We start from the raw sequence: 19,252 nt of genomic DNA, 5'->3' as shown, positions 1-19,252 counted from the left end.
TCTGCGTCTCATCCCACTCTGAACGAAAGCAATTATTTTCTGATATCCAATCCCACTACATTTTCTTTGACAATCTAAGTAATGATGGTAAAATTCTGTTCCTTTTTAATAATGTTGACCCTTTTGTGAATAAGAAAGTAGCCCACTTTATATGAAAAACATTTAAATCATGACCGAATACTCTCATTTAAGCCATAATATGTTATGCAATACCATCAATGTAAATGGAATGCAAATAAATAAATGTAATGTAGACCTCCATCCACAGGAAACCCGGTCAAATTAGCTAATTTGCATACGATAAGGTCACGTGTTTGCAAACCAAGAATTGTGCCCCCTCCCCCCCCCCCCCCCCACAATCTCTCACGTGACCTGCTACGGCTCTGGTTAGAGAGGATTTATCAAGCAATCGATCTATTCAGGTCAGTAGCGGATCTAGGGGAGGTGGGGGTTAGGGGGTTTAACCCTCCCCCCCCCCTGTGAGCTGCCAGAAATCCATATATAACTAACCACCTAGATCCGCCCCCGCAGGTAACACTTGTAGTACTATTTAGCGCGTCCACGCAAAAAAAGTCTCATTAAGCCGCCCCTGACTACATAGAGAACGAAGAGGGTACATTAAAAGCCACATTGTAAACTGTAAAATCCACTTTTATCACGTTATGTTCTAAAGATTGACAATTTTCGGACCACACTGTCAAAAACTACAGGTCCTCTAGCTCATTCATGATACTTTATCCTGTATCATTCCCTTCTTTCAATCTCTTCAGATAATCGTGTGATAAGGTTGCATACCAATTTTGCCTCGAAATTTTGGAAAATTCTTAGATGCATTGTTCCATTGTTGTTCATTTTCAGACAGATAACTCACTCGAAACATTTCAAAATCCACTGTAAAAATATTTCTTTTAGTTTTCCAGTACAGTACATATTGTCGGAAAGAATGAGGAAGAATGGCGGGAAGAAAATGAATTAACATCTCTGGAGAGGCGGGAAATTATGCTTGACCGAGAGAGCACTAAGGAGAGTACCAAAATCCCCCTACCCACCACTAGTCAGTACACCCACGCTCAAGACGTCACAAATGTTGAGTTGCCTTCCTGATCGCTGGCGTTCTTTTGATTTCATGGCCGTTTGGGATTATTTTGATTTCCTATAAAAGGAAAAGGAATTACAGTGCAAGCTAAGAATTGAAAAGATGCTTCGGTGAGGTTTTGAAGCTACAGAAATGTCCGAGTACGATTTTGACGACAGCGGTCTTAGGCCCATAGAAGAAAGATGGCCACCTCTCGGAGCGGCGAACCCGTCAGAAAATGGCTACAAAAGCTCGGAAGACGAACGGCAGTAAGTAATGCACCGTTTAATTATGAACACCATATAGTAATACTCATGTTTTTCTGTCTGTATGAAAAATTCGTACATCATAAGCGAATTCCACGGTGCTTGCACAACGCTGTTTTGAGTCGTTTTTCATGGTTGAGCGACATAAACAAATTTTTCATTCAGTTCCGCTCGTCAATCGGCGATAGAATACCAGATTTAAAGTCTGATATTAGAAAAAAAGGCTCCCTTGTTATCGAAGAAATCACAGCTTCGTTTAAATGTTAAAACCCTCGGTTTTAACCTGAGTCGAAATGGGTCATCCTGTAACATGATTTTCTCAAGGAAATAGAATCAAAACACTTGAGTTTTTTTTCAACCGCTTGGTGAACAGCTGAAAGTGGGCAGTAGATTATTCACGGTTTTGTGTTTTTATAACTTGCGGTCCCTATTTCAGCCTTGTATCTTATTTTTCACGTCCTAAGAAGTATTTTGCCCGCTATGAGCGAACGGCATTAATTATAAATGTACACTTGAGTAACTGTTGTTATTGAAAAATTATTCGAATTTAGTGCGCGCTCAGACGGGGTCGAACTGTCAAGACAAAAATGCAGAGATGTGTATGATCTTTAATTTGAATTGATAAATTGTTACCTTTAAATATTATGTATTTGCTAGTGGGTAAAATTTCATTTTTGCAAATCGGTAAGTACATACAAGCCTCCCTGAGTTTTTTATTAATCTTTAATTTATTTACTAGTCAATTGAAACCCCCATCCCCAGGGAAGGGTGGGGGATTAGACTTTGATGCTGTACAAAACAGAGAAAAGCCCCCACCCTCTCGGGACAAAACTCCAGTCAAAAGCCCCTACCCCTCGGGATGCAAACTTTAGGCAACTACCTGACAGCAAGTCATCTGAAAAAAGCCTTTATCTTTCAAAGCCAGTACACTTCAGCAAATTTGTTCTAATAACTATGAAGATAACAGTTACCAAGAAAATGGAAAAATAAATTATCTTCATTTGGCATTAGTTATCATTTTTATTTGTTTTCACACATTTCACCATGCAGCATGCCACACGCTGATACATGGAATTGCTTGCTACAAAAGAGAAAGAGTCTCAAACCAGAAACTAACATGACTTTTGCAAAGTACCTTTGTGATGTTTTTCATTTTGCCCCAAGCCTCCATGGTGGGGACAAGTCTTAGAGTAAAAAACTGTCAATTCCCCCACCCCCTTGGGGACAGATTTTTGTTTAAAAGTGCTCTAAACCCCGGTGTTAACCCCACACTTCCCCAGGACCATGGGGGTGGAGGTTTTAAATGACTAGTGCATTATCTATTTTGTTGCAAATCCTAAGCAAGAAAGGGAAGGGGGCATGCTTAGTATACTTCACATATTTTAACTAAATCTCCCCCAATTTTGTATACAGTTTCTCATCTCCCTTGCATAGACATACCCACAATTGGCACAATCATATCATGCACCGTATTCATTGTTATATACCTTTAAAATGTAAATTGCTAAGGTAACACAAACTGTGTACTAAAATTTATCTACTGTATTATGCAGTATTGGTATTCCCTCTATGGTTTGATTTACTAATATAATACCAATTTATAGCTGTTTATGATAATTACACTGTAGTGTCTTAATTCATTTTGAATGTAATAGAAGCATATTAAATGTGTCAATTAGTTTATTGTCTTTTGTACCATGAGTACTGAATAAAAGATTGTTCTGTTTCCTAGTAATATTATTTTTCCAAGATCAGTTCCAGTTTATTTTCAAATTGACATGCAGCTGTTACTATACCAACATATTTGACTTTTAGGAATTTTAGGCTCATTTGTAAACAGTGACAATGAAGGCAAATTTGCATAAAGTTATGACAAAGAAAAACGAAAGGCAAAAGCTTTGTATTGGCTGCTTGAATGTGGATTTCTGCTTTTAAACCAGCCTTGGGTTCACATTTTGAGTTGAAGAAGAATACATTTTCAAGTCAACATTAACAACACAGTTGTGAAGCTTTTAAAGCTCTCTTTTAGCACTGTACCTGTAGGTAAGAACATGTAGATGTGAGAAATGATTTTCATACAACTAACACAAATACTCCAGTACATAACTGTATTGCCATTTGTATTTGCAGTAAATTTGTGTTTTTTTTACTGCTTTAATCAGACTAAGCAATAGTTTCTTTTTTTAATAGCATTTTCTGCCCTACTTTTTTGTGTATGATCTTGTGTAAAAACTGAATAGCTGATAAACACGACACTTAATGGTTCCATTATGGTGTAAAAAGGATTTGTATCTTTAAAGATAACAGAACTAGGTAGCAATTTTGCTCTGTTTATGTAAGGGCACTGAGCTTGTGTTTAGGATTGAAAGAAAAGTAGAATCCCTGAATTTACTTGAACATTATTTCCTCAATCGTAATTTTGATAAAAAGATGGTGGTAGCATAGTTTTAAGATAGCAAACATCAAACAATATCAATCTTTTTTGAAATGTTAATTTTGAAGTCGAATTAAAATGATTTGTGACAGATTAATTCAAGGTTTAAAACACACTTAGTTGAATCATGTATCGATGACAATAATAGATGTATGACTGCCAATAAGCTTCTTCTTAATGGTGATAAGACGGAACTTCTCGTACTTCATGCTCGTCATCGCCCAAAACCTATTCTGAGTTTCATCAATGTTGGGTCTGATGTTGTTGAGATTTCTGATTCCGCAAAAATGGAACATGGTTTGACAGCGAAATGACAATGGACAAACAAGTAAAGAACATATGCAAATCAGCTTTTTTTCATCTAAGCAATATTGCAAAAATAAGAAAATACATCTCATTTAAACACTGCGAGATACTCTTCATGCATTTGTCACGTCTAGGCTGGACTATTGTAACTCGCTTCTTTCAGGCCTGAAACAAGAACATCTCCGTAAACTCCAATCTGTCCAACAATCTACAGCACGCATTCTCACTGGTGTACGTTAATTTGACCATATAACCCCTATCTTACAGGAGCTCCAGTGGCTGCCTATTCCCAAAAGAATAAATTTCAAAATACTACTTTTAACTTTCAAATCTTTTAATGGCCTAGCTCCTTCCTATTTAAATGAATTGCTTACACCTTATGTGCCACGAAGGAGTCTGTGTTCTGAAAAGAAAGCCTTACTGGTAGAGTCTAGGTGCAATCTTAAAACCTATGGCTATAAATCATTTTCACACACACTGCGCCTATGCTCTGGAATTCCTTACCTCTGAACATAAGAAATTATGACAGTTTAAATGAATTCAAGGCAATGGTTAAAACCCATCTTTTCAGAAGTGCTTTTTAACATGTTTTAAAGAACCTATAATTTCTAGCATTATATATTAATATATTTTGAATTGTTTGCTGTTTTAACTATATTTCTTATATCAAGTGTATTTTGAGATGCTATGAGTTAGTTAGTCTAGGTTAGTTAGTCTAGGTTAGCTAGTTAGTTAGTTGTTAGTCAGTCAGTCAGTAAGAGTTACCCTTATTTTGGCACATTTTGTTCCATTTTGTATATGAATTTAACATGAGTTTAAAAAATCAGAAAGAGCAAAACCTAAACTACCATAACAAGTAAAAAAATATTTAATACAAATAATCACTCAAATATCACCACATTACATTTTCAAACATGTACTGTATAGTACAATAAACTGTCTGTTTTTTTTTTTGTTTATATTGTCCATGCTCTTTTTGCTTTTTTCTTCTGATTTTATTAATACATTGATGCATAAGCATTTACTCCTTAAGTTTAGAGAAGGCAAGGGTGCAAGAGCTGGAAGAGGAACATGAAGAGCTGAATTCCTCCCTGCTGGCACTTACTACACATTTTGCACAGGTACAGTATGTAGAGAACTATGTTAAGTTGGCCTTGCTTTGTTGTAAAGCCTCATCAAAGGGAATTGCTTTCCCAAACCACCTTTGCCATATACGTACAGATTCAAAAATAGTTATTAATACCGTATGTTATGTTATTTACTTTTTCCAAAACATTAAGCTGATGTATATTTCAATTTTTGAAACTCGTTATGATTATGATTTTATCTCAGGATGATTGTTGTGTTTAAATGTAAGTTGTAGGTGGACATGTTTTACAAAATTATATTAATTATGATCCGCAGGTACAGTTTAGGCTGAAGCAAGTGGTTGCTGCACCTGCCGAGTCAAAAGAGGTATACACTTTGTACATATGTATATTATTCATAGAAGATTGTGTTTCATGGCTTATAGAGCTAACAAAACATAACTGTGACTGTAATTACCATCATAATCCAATTTACCATAATTATAAAAGAATGACTTCCTAACCTTTTTTTTTTTTAAAAAAAAAACCACTGCTACTGTATTAATACCATAAACATATATTCATTGTTTATTATTTAGAAACTGTTGTTAGCCCTGGAGGAATTTGCATTTCAAGGGTGCCCAGATGTGAGAGCTGGAAGTCACCGTGACACAGGAGGAAGCTGTACACCAATGCAGGTTTGTACTGTATTACAGGGTATCACAAGCAGCATCTTTAGCCTTAGACTCATATTATCTGTGCCATATAGAGATTTGTGTTGTTCTTGTTTATAGCTGTGGGGGCTGTGCCTCTCCTATGTTTTTTCTGAATCTTTCTGTATTGTGCCCGCTCCCCCCTCCCAATATTTGAGGCCTGCTATGGCTCTGAACATACAGTATGTTTTGTCTTTTTTAGGATGCAAGGAGTCCAGAAAAGAGACTCAGTGAGGAGAAGCTGAAGCAGGAACGTCTAATTGGTCAGCTCAAGGATCAATTGGAAGAGATGGAGAGATGTGTGGCGGAGGTACACTTAAGTCTTTCTGTTTCTTTGTCTGTCCATCTTTCTGTTTGTTTGTCTGTTCATCTGTCCAACTTTCTGTTTGTTTGCCCATCTTTCTGACATCTGCTCATTTATCTGTTAATTTATTTGATTCTCAATTTTATATCACAATTATGACAGCGTTATAGGCTTGATTTCATGGCTAGGCCTCATTAGCCCCACTAACGGCTGGATCAATGGTTACCCACGCTTGTCCTTGGCGTCACTTCCAATATTATTCAAATTCTTTGCATCTATTTGTGCTATAAAACCCCAATAAACAATTGAAAAGGTAAATGAATATACTAGGAAGTACACTTTTTGCAAAGCCCAACTGAGCTTGATAAAATGTGCAAAAAGTGCCAACTGATGTTAGTGATCACCCGTTGGCGCATTAAAATGTAAATAGAAATACCTAGTTTGCCTTCACAGTCTCCAATTATTAACTTTACAATGGAATAAAGATTTTGACGAGCTGTGAAACATTTTCCCCATCGTACCAAGGCCAGGAAGTCTGATTTTCTTGCTATTCTCTCACATTTTCAAACTTTTCATTGTTCTGCTGTCAAATCATATGTCAACAGGTCAAGACTTGTAAACATCCCAATAAAAGCTCCTATTTTCAACACGGGCGATTTTCCAAAGCCTCTGCCAAGCTAAGCTTCTAACTTGAGCTCTAAATTGTCTTCTGCATGAGAGCTATGTATCCAGGCGCTTTTTTGATTGGCTGAAAGTTCAATCGCGGGACAAACAACCAGACCAGTTATCCAGCCATTAATGGGGGCACGTACTGCGGGCTCACAGAAACGACCTGGAACTAATCAAATCTTGACAACTCTAGCTCCTTGCTAGAGTGTGTTTAAAGATGCAAAACTCAAGCACTGTAGTTTGCAGGATTTTGGGTGTTTTCTGACTTTGATAAACAATTGAGTTCATGTTACAATGACACCTTTGGCAAAACAAGGAATTTTTTAAATGAGATAACAGGGTATGAAGGGGTTGTAATTGTGGTCCCCTTATTTTGTTTTCCCTTTTGTTTATCAGGGAGCTAGTGACAGTCTTGGCAATGAGATGAGTCCCGAGCAACTAGTTGAGAAACAAAGAATAGTCTTAGAGCAACTCAAGTAAGTATACTGTAAACTTTAAGTAGAAGAAAGAGGGAATAAAAAAGCAAAAAAAAGTAATTAAAGAGTACTTGTCACAGTTGTGTGTTTGTACAATTGTCATTACTTATTATTGTTATTATTTATTTGTGTTGTTATCATGTTGTTTTTAGATTTGCCTTGTTAGTACCAATTGTGTTCATTTTTTGCGTCCATCTGCTAGAAAGACCCCCAATAAAGCCAATCTAAAACTTGACATTGGGAATCTGCATCAGTCAAGGATAAACACTCGGAAACGACGGTATAATTAAATTTAAAATGTTAAACAGAAAGAGAGGTATCCATTGTAAATATTAGTCTCTCACACAGCCATTCTTTGTGTTGGTCACACAACGCTCCAGTGATGGGAGCATTGTGTGACTCTGGGCATGGGAGAGTTCCGTGACTCCAGGGATGGGAGCGTTGCGTGAACGACACAAAGTTAGCTGCGCGGGAGACTATAAATATAAAATCAAACTAAAAGCTTCCTGATTTCCAAACCACTTGTTAAAGTTTCCACATTTTTGTAGGAATTAATAAAACATGAAATAAATAGCTGTTAGGTTCTACAATCAAATCAGTAGCCTGCATTGACAGCCAAACTTTACCATGAAAAAGACCGGGGTAAAGTTCGGCTGTCAACGCAGGCTATCAAATGAGTTAAGCTAAATTTTAACCTAAATGATTAATATATACGGCTGCTAAACTGGATATTGATATATTCAATAAACCTAATTAATATTTTACAAACCTTCAATAAATTCATGAGAATTAATCCTGCAGTTAAATTAAACAAAGATGATAAACCCTAAGTTAAATAATATACACAGTATAAACTGGTTTATGGATACCATGCAGGCTTCTTCCCCTTATTTACATGAACAGACTAGGGATAAAGAAGTTCTGTTTTGCTATATGTGCATAATACAGCTGCTCACTCTAACCCTGTTGTTTACTGTGCAGGGCAAGAATAGGACTCAAGTTGGATGGTATTGACAAAATGAGGTAAGACTTGCTATGGTCAGGATATCCTTGGGCTTAGAGCAGTTTGTTTACAAGTTCATGTGCCTCCCTACCTTTCAAGGACCTTGGGATGTTAAACAATGCTTAGTTGTGCCGTAGGAGTTGTTTGAGAGAATATTTTATTACTTGTTTTCAATCGTAACATTGCAAGTTAATCTGTACTATTTCATAACCATGTAAAATTTATCTCAAGGTGTGTATAGAAATCACTTGATACAGCTTGTTTCTTATGTAGTTTATCTGGGTATTTATTTACTTTCCTCATTCTAGTGAAGAAGATGTGAGACGAAATGTGGATGCAGCCTTAGGGAATGCACTCAACCCTGAGAAAACAAAGGTGTGTACTTGAGTCTCTTTGCAGCTGCTTTTAAATGAGGTTAAACCACCACCCCTAGAACTACCTAGAACCCCAACTAAATGTATCCTTTTCTGTAGTCTCTTTAGCAAGTATTTTTGAGAAAATTCATCAAGCAGTCGAGTCATTGTAAAGCTAAATGAAATAAATGATCCAAGATGGCTTATAACCGCATCATTCTGACTATGGAGGGTTTTAAGGGATAAAATTTGAGCTTTGTGTGCTCTCCCCACAAAACTTTCAATCCTGTGTTATGATTCATTTTGTAATTTAAAAAAGTACTTCTTAATTCTTTTTCCTCAATCACAACTGGAATCATGGACAACTTTCTGGCTAGTAGACATATCACAAACACCGATTTTACAAGCTGTATTTGACAGTTCCTTTTTATTTTTTGTTCTCAGGAACAAATTGTCAAGCAGCTGACAAACCAGATCATGGACCTGGAAAGATTTGTGCAGTTCCTTCAAGGAGAAGTGAATGATGATCAACCCAAGACAGAGAAGCACTTCCAATACCCATGTACGCAATACCCATTCCAAGTGTCTGAGATGGAAAAGAGACCGCCTACACACAAAGAGAAATACAAGGTATCTATAGATAAATTACTGCACAAAAAGAGAAATTGAAGCATCAAAAATAGACAATAGCTACATTGAAAGAGAAATAAACACAAGGTATAACAAATAGACAACAGAAAAAAAACAAGGTATCTACAGATGAATAACTACCCAAAAAGAGAAATTGAAGCATCAAAAATATACAAATAATTACATTGAAAGAGGGATATGCACAAGGTATAACACATAGACAACAGGAAAATAGAAAAACAAGGGAGTAAAATAGACAAACAAGGGAGTAAAATAGACAACACACAAATAAAGTAAATGAAAATTACAGTAAATGAAAAGGACAAGTAGAAACATCTGAAAAATACTAGAAAAGCAATGGTTTATGTGAGGGGCACTGTACAGTAGCAGTTAAAAGATGTCTGTTATATCATACACAGGTGCAAACAAGCACCTATAAAGCAGCGTATTCAAACCCTTATGTTGTGAAATATGGTCTTTTTTTAAAAAATATTGTTATTTTCTTTTTATGCTACTGTGTAGTTGTAGCCTCACTCCCTAATCCCACCTATCCTCCCTGTAGCTGAACAATACAGCCTCATTCAGGAGGAGCTCTTCGTCCCTAGCAGACCTGCAGAGGTCGCAGCGCGCCTTTGCGGCAGATTATCCATTAGAGGGCTCAGATGATGCTGGTGATGGTTGCTGCTTGCATGTTCCTGCGATCCCGGCGACCCCAGAACAAGCGCGCAGTAAGGTGCGACTACATCTGCTACTGCGCTAGCGCTAAGTGTGTTAAGCAATTGTTATCAGTATAAGTGCATTCCCCCCTCTTTCAGCCACACCCTCCTCGTCCCACAAAGAGATATCTTTTGGTAAAGGTTCATGCATTATATCTCTTCTCGTGCGCTGGATAAATGCTTTTCATGATCTGTGAAAATGTGTAGCCCTCAAGGGTGTTTCTAGCTGTATCTGCTGATACAAACATGCATTTTGTGAGTGTTGATAATTGTGCATATATTCACTGCTAACACAAGTTAAAACTTCGAAAAGTTCATGTTTTCACTTGCAATATTTCGTACTCTCAGCAGAGCTTGTAAGGATTTAGTAGTGCTGGTAGTCTAGCAAAATGCGCTTTCTAAAGTGTGTTGGTGAGATGTGTACAATACCTTAAAGGGACAGATTTTCTTCTTGTCTTGTCCTGTGACATATCGTCTATTATAGCACGGAACACTATTTACACAGTGCGATGCATTTAGTCCTGTAGATCCTATAAACAATGCGGTGTACAGTAATAAGGACCAGTATTATATTCACAGAGGATTCGTGATGCCAGTGTGGCCATTATCCGTCGTGCTTTGGCCATCTTACAGATATTTGCAATCAGGTAATCACTGAGTGTAAATTCCTTTCTATACAGGGAACTCTCTAGCAAACTGCTGAGAAGGTATCAATGAGGCCTGAATGCAGAAATAGATTGTGTAGTTCCAGAAAATATCGATACCCCCCCCATTGAGGGGATTGGAAATTCAGGGGGGTGAGGGGCTTAAACGCCCAGGAATTTTCAGAGGGGAGAGGAGGGAATGCCCTTTTTCCTTAACAGTTACTGTATTTAATTTTTTTCCAGGGGGTTGGAAATTCCAGAGGGGTGAGGGGTCATACCTCCGACCCCTTCAATAGGGGGGGGGGGTATGGATATTTTCTGGAACTGCACATTGTATGATGACCGCTCGAAGTATAGCGATCGGCCACTCCATTGCTTATATTTGAAAATACAACGGCCTATTTGCAAGAATACTCCAAAATAAGCATACACAATTGAAGTCCGACATTTCAGTTTCTCGGTGGATGCTTTGTGAGACTCAGTATTAAGTGGGAGTTTAAAATGGTGTCGTGGCTGCCCTTTGATATGAGGGTTTAGAAGCATTGTCTCTTTTTGCCAAGTGTTTTTTTCTCCACTGTTTGTTCTCCACTGTGATCTCCCCGCACAGGAAAAAGAAATGCCTTATGGTCAAGTCAGTGATCTCTGATATCAGCCTATCTGTATTGTTTTGCAGTCAATTTGGATGCACTGGGAAGCAGATCCAAGACCAAATAATACAGAAAGCGACAAACGTCGCTATCCCTGGATACTTGTAAGTATAATACCATCCAAAGCATAGATTCTCACATGTGTAGATTAAACAAGTTTGGCCATCAGTTGTGATACTTGGAAAACAATTCTTGAAACTGAAACATAATTCGCCATCATCCCCAATCGGCAGCTACCTTGGCAGTTTTATGAAATAAGCTATTAAATAAACGAGGATGCGAAAAACATACCATGTTATTGTCATTGACTTCACTAGCAAACTACCGAGGCAAAGAAATCCCAGAGTGTACTTCAGAACATGATAAGATTTTTCTAGTTTTGAACTTGATGTCCTATCAAGACTGTAATCCTCGCGTGCTTAATGGATAATTTTTGTAAAAGCCATTGGTGGTCACACTATGATCTCATTCACCTATCATCACAGTGACTTGCTGGCCAAGCTCCAGAGTGCCGTGGACAAGGTGGCAAGTCTCAAGTATGCGCTAGACCAGATGGAAGGCGACTTCTCAGAGCCTTGCTCTCCTTGCTCCCCTGACTCTGTCAAGAGCTTGAGCAGGCAGAGCTCCAGGCGATCAAGGTCCAGCTCCATGTGCTCTGTCGACACGGCTATAATGGAAGAGAAGGTATGTGCTCTGTCGACACGGCTATAATGGAAGAGAAGGTATGTGCTCTGTCGACACGGCTATAATGGAAGAGAAGGTATGTGCTCTGTCGACACGGCTATAATGGAAGAGAAGGTATGTGCTCTGTCGACACGGCTATAATGGAAGAGAAGGTATGTTCTCTGTCTCGACACGGCTATAATGGAAGAGAAGGTATGTGCTCTGTCGACACGGCTATAATGGAAGAGAAGGTATGTGCTCTGTCGACACGGCTATAATGGAAGAGAAGGTATGTACTCTGTCGACACGGCTATACTAGAAGAGAAGGTATGTACTCTGTCGACACGGCTATACTAGAAGAGAAGGTATGTGCTCTGTTGACACGGCTATATTGGAGGAGAAGGTATGTGCTCTGTTGACATGCTATAATGGAAGAAAAGGTATGTGCTCTGTCGACACGGTTATACTGGAAGAAAAGGTATGTGCTCTGTCGACACGGCTATAATGGAGAAGGTATGTGCTCTGTCGACACGGCTATAATGGAAGAGAAGGTATGTGCTCTGTCGACACGGCTATAATGGAAGAGAAGGTATGTGCTCTGTCGACACGGCTATAATGGAAAAGGTATGTGCTCTGTCGACACGGCTATAATGGAAAAGGTATGTGCTCTTGACTCGACTATACTGGAGGATAAGGTGCATGCTCTGTCAACACAGCTATTCTGGAAGAGTAGGTATGTGCTCTGTTCAAACGTCTATACTGGAAGAGTATATGCTCTGTCGTCATGGATATACTGAGCAGACATGCGCATCGTAAGCGGCCAGTTGCGTGTACAGGCAGACGCATAAACAAACAAACAAACAAACGGACAGGCTGGTAGTTGAATGATTGAAAATACATACAGCCAGAAAGAAGGACAGACGCACCACAAGCAGACAGAAGCAGGGACAGTCAAATTAACGGACAAAGCAGACAGATGGACGACCAGACAAGCAAAAAGATAGAAAGTCATTATAACGATTTTGCGCAGCACCACAAAGCGTGATCTTAAGTTTAAACTCGTAGAATATGTTTGATTTTTGTTTTATTCACATTTGCGTTCTCTTATTAGTTCAACTACGCGCGAGACGGAGAGCTTGTGAACGCTGTACGCAAAGACCTCTCCATGGCACTGAAGGAATTACTTTCACATGGACTAGTCAGGGTGAGTAATGTGGGGTTAGCGTTTAGGTCTTGATATAGACTATGGGTTGGGGTAGGATTGGGGAAGGGCGTAGACAGTCAAGATAGGGCTAGGTAGGTAATGCTAGGCGAGGTTTTGATCTCTCGACGCTGCAAAAGGATCTAAAATTGTGGTTTACGTTGGGTGAGGGGTAGGTTATGGGTTTTAATAGGACAGATGGATAGATGGTGCAGTAAGAGTTAGGTATGTGTGAGTCAGAGTGCAAGCGAAGCTCATGGATCTAAAGGAGCGCCTGTCACAGACATGTTTGAGCTGCTTAGCATCAGTGTGGATAGAGTTATGGTGGGGGTAAGAAATAGATTTAGTTGTCCGAATCATCCTAGGGATTTATTATTGACATATCTCACAGTAAAACCTCTTGTTGTTTTTTTTTTTTTTTTTTTTTTCAGTCTGTAGATAGCCGCATCATCTCATCCAAATCTCTTGTTGCCTGTATCGTACCGACCACGCGCACATCGTTACCCAAGAAAATGCATGTCTGGGAACTCTTCAACGAGTACTACAATCTCAAAGTAAGCAGTGGGCTGACTTTTCTAAAAAGATATACTAGTTTTATGTATGGTTGCTATTACGTGGCCTATTTTGTGATTGGCTTAATTGGCATGTATATTGACAGACATCAACTGTGAATTCCTGAATGGCGAGAATCAAAAGCATTGCTTCGTATCGAGATAAAACTTTATACCGTTCAAATCGATAGCGCTGATTTTGCACTTGCCCGGGTCTACTGTCACCTGCCCGTGCGCTCATCATAGCTATGCTTTTACTTTGCCCAGGTTTAGTCCAGGTGACGTCGATTCTTTTCATCACGCAGTTTACAGACCTTGTGCTTCTCTTGTAATAGTACCCTTGGTGAATCTCTAGAAATGATCACCAACTAAGCCATTCGGTTGCATAGAGAGTAAATCTTGATTATGGTGTCGTAGAAATAATGTGTATCTCTTGTAGCACGGTCGGGAATATAACTCGACACCGGCGAGTAGGCTATCCGAGGCTTTCGGTATACAAGTGGATGGGAGCTCAGCAGTTACAGGGAAGCAGGTGAATTTTCTGATTACTTTGTTTTCTATCCACAAGAACTGCAGTAGATACGTATGGTCTAAAAGGGAGATAATAACTCCAACTTTTTTGGGGAATCTTTTAAGCCGACCTTCATCTGCCAGGACAACCTTATCCAAAAGAAAATGGAAGACTAGAGTTGTAGCAGGCTTCGAAATATTGGGAGGGGCACGATTTATATAGACAGAAACATTTTAAAAATAATTTAGGGTAAAGAAACATTAAGAAAATATTTGGGGGCACAGCCACAACCATAGCGGTCGTGGCCAGTGCCCCTTTCCCTGCTACGGACCTGAACAGTTTGTGCTACTGGAATTCGTGTTCGGGGTTCTATTGTACTTCATTCGACCATCTCTATGTTTGCAGTGATGCTGTTCCAATGTATAGATTATCATGTGTGTTTTTTTTTTTTTTTTTTTGGTTTTAAGACCCTTCTTCGGACGTTACACCGCATTAAGTCTACACACGAGCCTTGTCGGCGGAGCATGGACGCCATGGTAAGCCATCACTCCACCCTTTTTACCTATCATGTTATCATTATAAGACTTTCTCACAAGCCGAGTATGGACGCTATGGTAAGCCATCACTCCACCCTTTTTACCCATCATGTTATCATTATAAGACTTTCTCACAAGCCGAGTATGGACGCTATGGTTAGCCATCACTCCACCCGTTTTACCTATCATGTTATCATTATAAGACTTTCTCACAAGCCGAGTATGGACGCTATGGTTAGCCATCACTCCACCCTTTTTACCTATCACGGTATGATTATAAGACTTTCTCACAAGCCGAGTATGGACGCTACGGTTAGCCATCACTCCACCCTTTTTATCCATCATGTTATCATTATAAGACTTTCTCACAAGCCAAGTATGGACGCTATGGTTAGCCATCACGCCACCCTTTTTATCCATCATGTTATCATTATAAGACTTTCTCACAAGCCAAGTATGGACGCTATAGTAAGCCATCACTCCACCCTTTTTACCTATCATGTTATCATTATAAGACTTTCTCACAAGCCGAGTATGGACGCTATGGTTAGCCATCACTCCACCCTTTGTATCCATCATGTAATTATTATAAGACTTTCTCACAAGCCGAGTATGGACGCTATGTTAAGCCATCACTCCACCCTTTGTATCCATCATGTTATCATTATAAGACTTTCTCACAAGCCGAGTATGGACGCTATGGTTAGCCATCACTCCACCCTTTTTACCTATCATCTTATGATTGTAAGACTTTCTCACAAGCCGAGTATGGACGCTATGGTAAGCCATCACTCCGCCCTTTGTATCCATCATGTAATCATGATATTAAGACTACATACACACGAGCATAGTATGGACGCTATGGTAAGCCATCACTCCACCCTTTTTATCTATCATGTTATCATTATAAGACTTTCTCACAAGCCGAGTATGGACGCTATGTTAAGCCATCACTCCACCCTTTGTATCCATCATGTTATCATTATAAGACTTTCTCACAAGCCGAGTATGGACGCTATAGTAAGCCATCACTCCACCCTTTTTACCTATCATGTTATCATTATAAGACTTTCTCACAAGCCGAGTATGGACGCTATGATTAGCCATCACACCACCCTTTTTACCTATCATGGTATGATTATAAGACTTTCTCACAAGCCGAGTATGGACGCTATGGTAAGCCATCACTCCACCCTTTGTATCCGTCATGTAATCATGATATTAAGACTACATACAAACGAGCAGAGTATGGACGCTATGGAAAGCCATCACGCCACCCTTTGTATCCATCATATAATCATTATATATGGACGCTATGGGAGGTCAACCGAGGCACAGCCATCACTGTACCCTCTGTACCCATCACACCAAATACCTCCATCCTTGTCGCACTCTATGCACCTATTTTGAGCCGGTTGACGGAGCATGGGTGTGCCATCACAACACCCTCTGTCAGCTATTGTCAGCTGTCTTATTAATAAAGTTTTTTCTTTTCTTTTCAGTTCAAGTCTCTCGTCTGCTCCGGACTAAAGTGAGTTCTAAAACCTTTTATTCCTTGGCGTCTAAAGTATAACACCAATCCCCATGGAAGAGCAAATGCACGAGATCCCTGCAAAATTCTTTCGCGACCACAAATGAAATGACTGGCCGAGCTCATTGGTGATCAAGTAACTCTTAGCCATTTCCTCACTTTCTGTTATTCACACTAACCAATATCAAATGATGCGTGGTTTTCAGCCAAAAGAAGCTGGTTCAGTGGTGCCGTATAGTGATGCGGACGTCTTGTTTGGTGGAAGAACACTACCAGTCGTGGTCATACGTGGTCAAAACAGGTAGGACATTGACCGAGTCAGGGGATGCAGGTACAATGCCATCAACATTGGACCAGCAAACTACACGCCCTTACTAGCTCACCAAACCATCTGACCAAAGCAGGAAAAGATATCATCGGGTGTACAGTTTTTTGTTTTGTTTTTTGTTTTAAAAAAAAGATTACATCTGGTGTGCATTTAAATCCCTAGTCTGGATACTTTTATTTGTTGACGTTTGTTTTGTTTCGTTGTGCATATCCGTTGCGACATTTCGTTATAAAATTCTTAGTACCAAACTACGCGCGGCCTTCATTCCACAGCTCTAACGTTGTCCTGTTTTCACTTGTGTCTATGCAGTAATATGAGGCCACGTCTTATTCCTAACGTTGCCTTTTTTTTTTACTTGTGTTCAAAGGAATGTCAGAGGCGATGGGTTCCCTGGACAGACTTCAGCCGTTCGACTTCTATTTGCCGGAAGACCTGGCCATCCGGCATCTAACTAAGATCAACGACGCGTTCGGCGAGCCATGAAATTCACCCAATTCACGAAATTGTAGCATGTATTGAAAGTGCAAAGGGTAAGGGATCGACCTTTAGATACTTCAGGGGATGGGGGGAGGAAGTCGACAACCGCCTTCCCTTAATATGAATCGAGTAGTCTCCAGAAGCAAGGAAAGAGATGTTTTCTTATTATCCTTCATTTTGAGCGCGCAGGATCACTTCTACCCCTTTTCCACTACCCGTCTTGCACTTGCAACGCAGGCTGAAGAAATTGTAAATATATTTAAGGGAGTAGGTAATCAATATTATATTGTCGGTCTGGCTGTGGTACTCTGTAGCCACAGGTAGCTTGAACTGCCGATAGGGCATCAGAGAATCATTGGAGGGGAAGGGAGGGAGGGGCTCAACAAGAAGGCCATATAAATATGTCATAGTGCAAGGGGATTAGAGAATACAAGAAGCAAAATGAGCATGTCAGTAAATGTCGAGTTATTTTAAATTATATGGTCCTAGGACAATTAAAGAAAAAATATATTTTAGGAGGTCGATAAAATGTAGAAATGTGACTGGGACCATCACCATCACCATTGAAGATTATGAAAGACTAGGACATTCCTTCAATGTGATGGTGGCCGTGTCTATTCTAAGCCAGTTGCCTTCCTAGCCATCAGTGCAACAAGTGGTGTGCATTGGCTACTGAAGTAGAGTCTGAAATAAAATTACCGGTAAATGCGTCCTGTCTTTATCTTACTGTCTTATTGGTCCCGTTTGCCTTGGATCCGTATCCACTCGCTAATTTGGTTGGCTGGTTTCCATTATGATCCATACGATTTATTCATACCAGTCTGGAAAGAAAAAGGTTTACAAAGGTGTCTGGGAGGAAGAGATATTTTGCGAGCTGTTCCCAAAATCCTTTACGTGCGGTCATTTACATTCTACGACCGCTGGCACCTGTTTCAGAATTGTTTCACACGGCTGTATAGTAAAGCTTAAACGCATTTAATTGCGCTTTATACTCTACTAAATCATAACTTTTTGCTGTTTTTTTGTTGTTTTTGTTTTGGAAATTTGGCCCCATTTTAGTGTTTCCTGGTTTTGAGCCCAATTCTGGTGTGTTTTTAGCCTGGATTCAAGTGGCTCAAGGCCAATGCCGACAGGAAGGCGGGTGGCACAACCTGAATATCAGGCCCTCCTATGTTTCTATCGCGCCGGCGAGAGTTTATTTCTCATTGGTATCATTTTTTGAAGCGAAGATCTACTAGTTATACCAAAGGCGCTGGAAATATTGATGTCATAGAAGCTGCTTAATACTACGGACATCTTTATTATTATCAAATTTTTAGACAGACCAGGCGCCGAGTATTCAAGAAGTTTGTCTGTGAGAGCACGAAGAACGCTTGGGATTGTTTGCGGTACTTCCCGCGAGTTGTTGATCAAGTGAGCTTATCAAATAATAGAATTTGTGTTCAGCAGAGGTTTGTTTATTTAGTCGAAAAAGCCTGTAGTAAATTGGTGATGTGAATATCCTGTTGTAATTTAGGTGATGTGTGGATCTGCAGTCATATACTTTAAATCGTAAATCTCCTGAGGCGTGAACTATCCTTGCGTTTCAATTTATTTAGCATAAAGTTACCCTCACCGAGGTTCGTCGTTACTAAAATTATTACCCTTGCATCTAACACCAATGTAGTTTTGATATACATAAATGCTGTTTATAATTTGATTTGGGCATTTGACTGTGCCACCACGCGAGTAATTGGAAAATTGACAGCCGACGTATTTTGACAGTGGCCTGAAAAGGGGCGTCGCGTCTAGTATTTGTGTCAGGCGTACTTTTATTTTTCCTCTCCGACTTTCAAAAAATAAAATCGCCTGATACTCCGGCTACGGGTGGCAGCGCACTTAAATTTGAAGTGACAGTGCTCTTGTAGCTGGCACCCTCTCATCAACACATGACCCCATCACGTCTGGACATGGCTATCAGGTCAGCGTATGGTGAGTTGAGGGACATGCCGCAGGCGCGTACCCAGGGGGGTACTCCATATGATATCTACGACTGCTCACCCCCCCCCCCCCCTTCCCCAACCCCCACCCCCGGCCAATCCTGGGTACGCACCTGTGCCTTGCACGGTGACAGGGTCCCGCAGGGGTAAAACAAAGCCCAAGATTCGCCTT

The 19,252-nt window shown here is 39.7% G+C and overlaps 1 protein-coding gene across 3 annotated transcripts; it reads left to right on the top strand.

Moving 5' to 3' along the window:
* Nucleotides 1-1,050: 1,050 nt before the first annotated feature.
* Nucleotides 1,051-17,811, top strand: LOC5519973 (RUN domain-containing protein 1). 3 transcript variants are annotated; one of them, XM_048725028.1, is made up of 21 exons: nucleotides 1,051-1,344; nucleotides 5,115-5,202; nucleotides 5,486-5,536; nucleotides 5,748-5,846; nucleotides 6,064-6,171; nucleotides 7,231-7,310; nucleotides 7,513-7,590; nucleotides 8,292-8,333; nucleotides 8,622-8,688; nucleotides 9,111-9,296; nucleotides 9,859-10,029; nucleotides 10,592-10,659; nucleotides 11,330-11,407; nucleotides 11,789-11,987; nucleotides 13,078-13,170; nucleotides 13,599-13,721; nucleotides 14,158-14,250; nucleotides 14,697-14,765; nucleotides 16,268-16,296; nucleotides 16,503-16,597; nucleotides 16,992-17,811. In XM_048725028.1, the coding sequence occupies exons 1-21, from the start codon at nucleotides 1,229-1,231 to the stop codon at nucleotides 17,105-17,107; spliced, it is 2,049 nt and encodes a 682-aa protein (XP_048580985.1). In that variant the 5' UTR covers nucleotides 1,051-1,228; the 3' UTR covers nucleotides 17,108-17,811. The 3 variants fall into 3 exon arrangements, with proteins under 3 accessions (XP_048580985.1, XP_032220866.2, XP_048580986.1); XM_032364975.2 differs by lacking the exon at nucleotides 7,513-7,590 and having other exon boundaries at nucleotides 1,052-1,344; XM_048725029.1 differs by lacking the exon at nucleotides 9,859-10,029 and having other exon boundaries at nucleotides 1,052-1,344.
* The last annotated feature ends 1,441 nt before the right edge of the window (nucleotides 17,812-19,252 follow it).

The sequence above is a fragment of the Nematostella vectensis genome, chromosome 3, assembly GCF_932526225.1.
Source record: "Nematostella vectensis chromosome 3, jaNemVect1.1, whole genome shotgun sequence".
Classification (NCBI taxonomy): Eukaryota; Metazoa; Cnidaria; class Anthozoa; order Actiniaria; family Edwardsiidae; genus Nematostella; species Nematostella vectensis.
This window is presented reverse-complemented; position numbering and strand designations above follow the sequence as displayed.

Excerpts from the sequence above, each read along its gene's own strand:
- LOC5519973 (XM_048725028.1), top strand. The coding sequence starts at position 1,229 with ATGTCCGAGTACGATTTTGACGACAGCGGTCTTAGGCCCATAGAAGAA. Across the intron at positions 7,311-7,512 it reads ATAGTCTTAGAGCAACTCAA|AAAGACCCCCAATAAAGCCA; the intron begins GTAAGTATACTG and ends TCCATCTGCTAG. Across the intron at positions 8,334-8,621 it reads GATGGTATTGACAAAATGAG|TGAAGAAGATGTGAGACGAA; the intron begins GTAAGACTTGCT and ends TCCTCATTCTAG.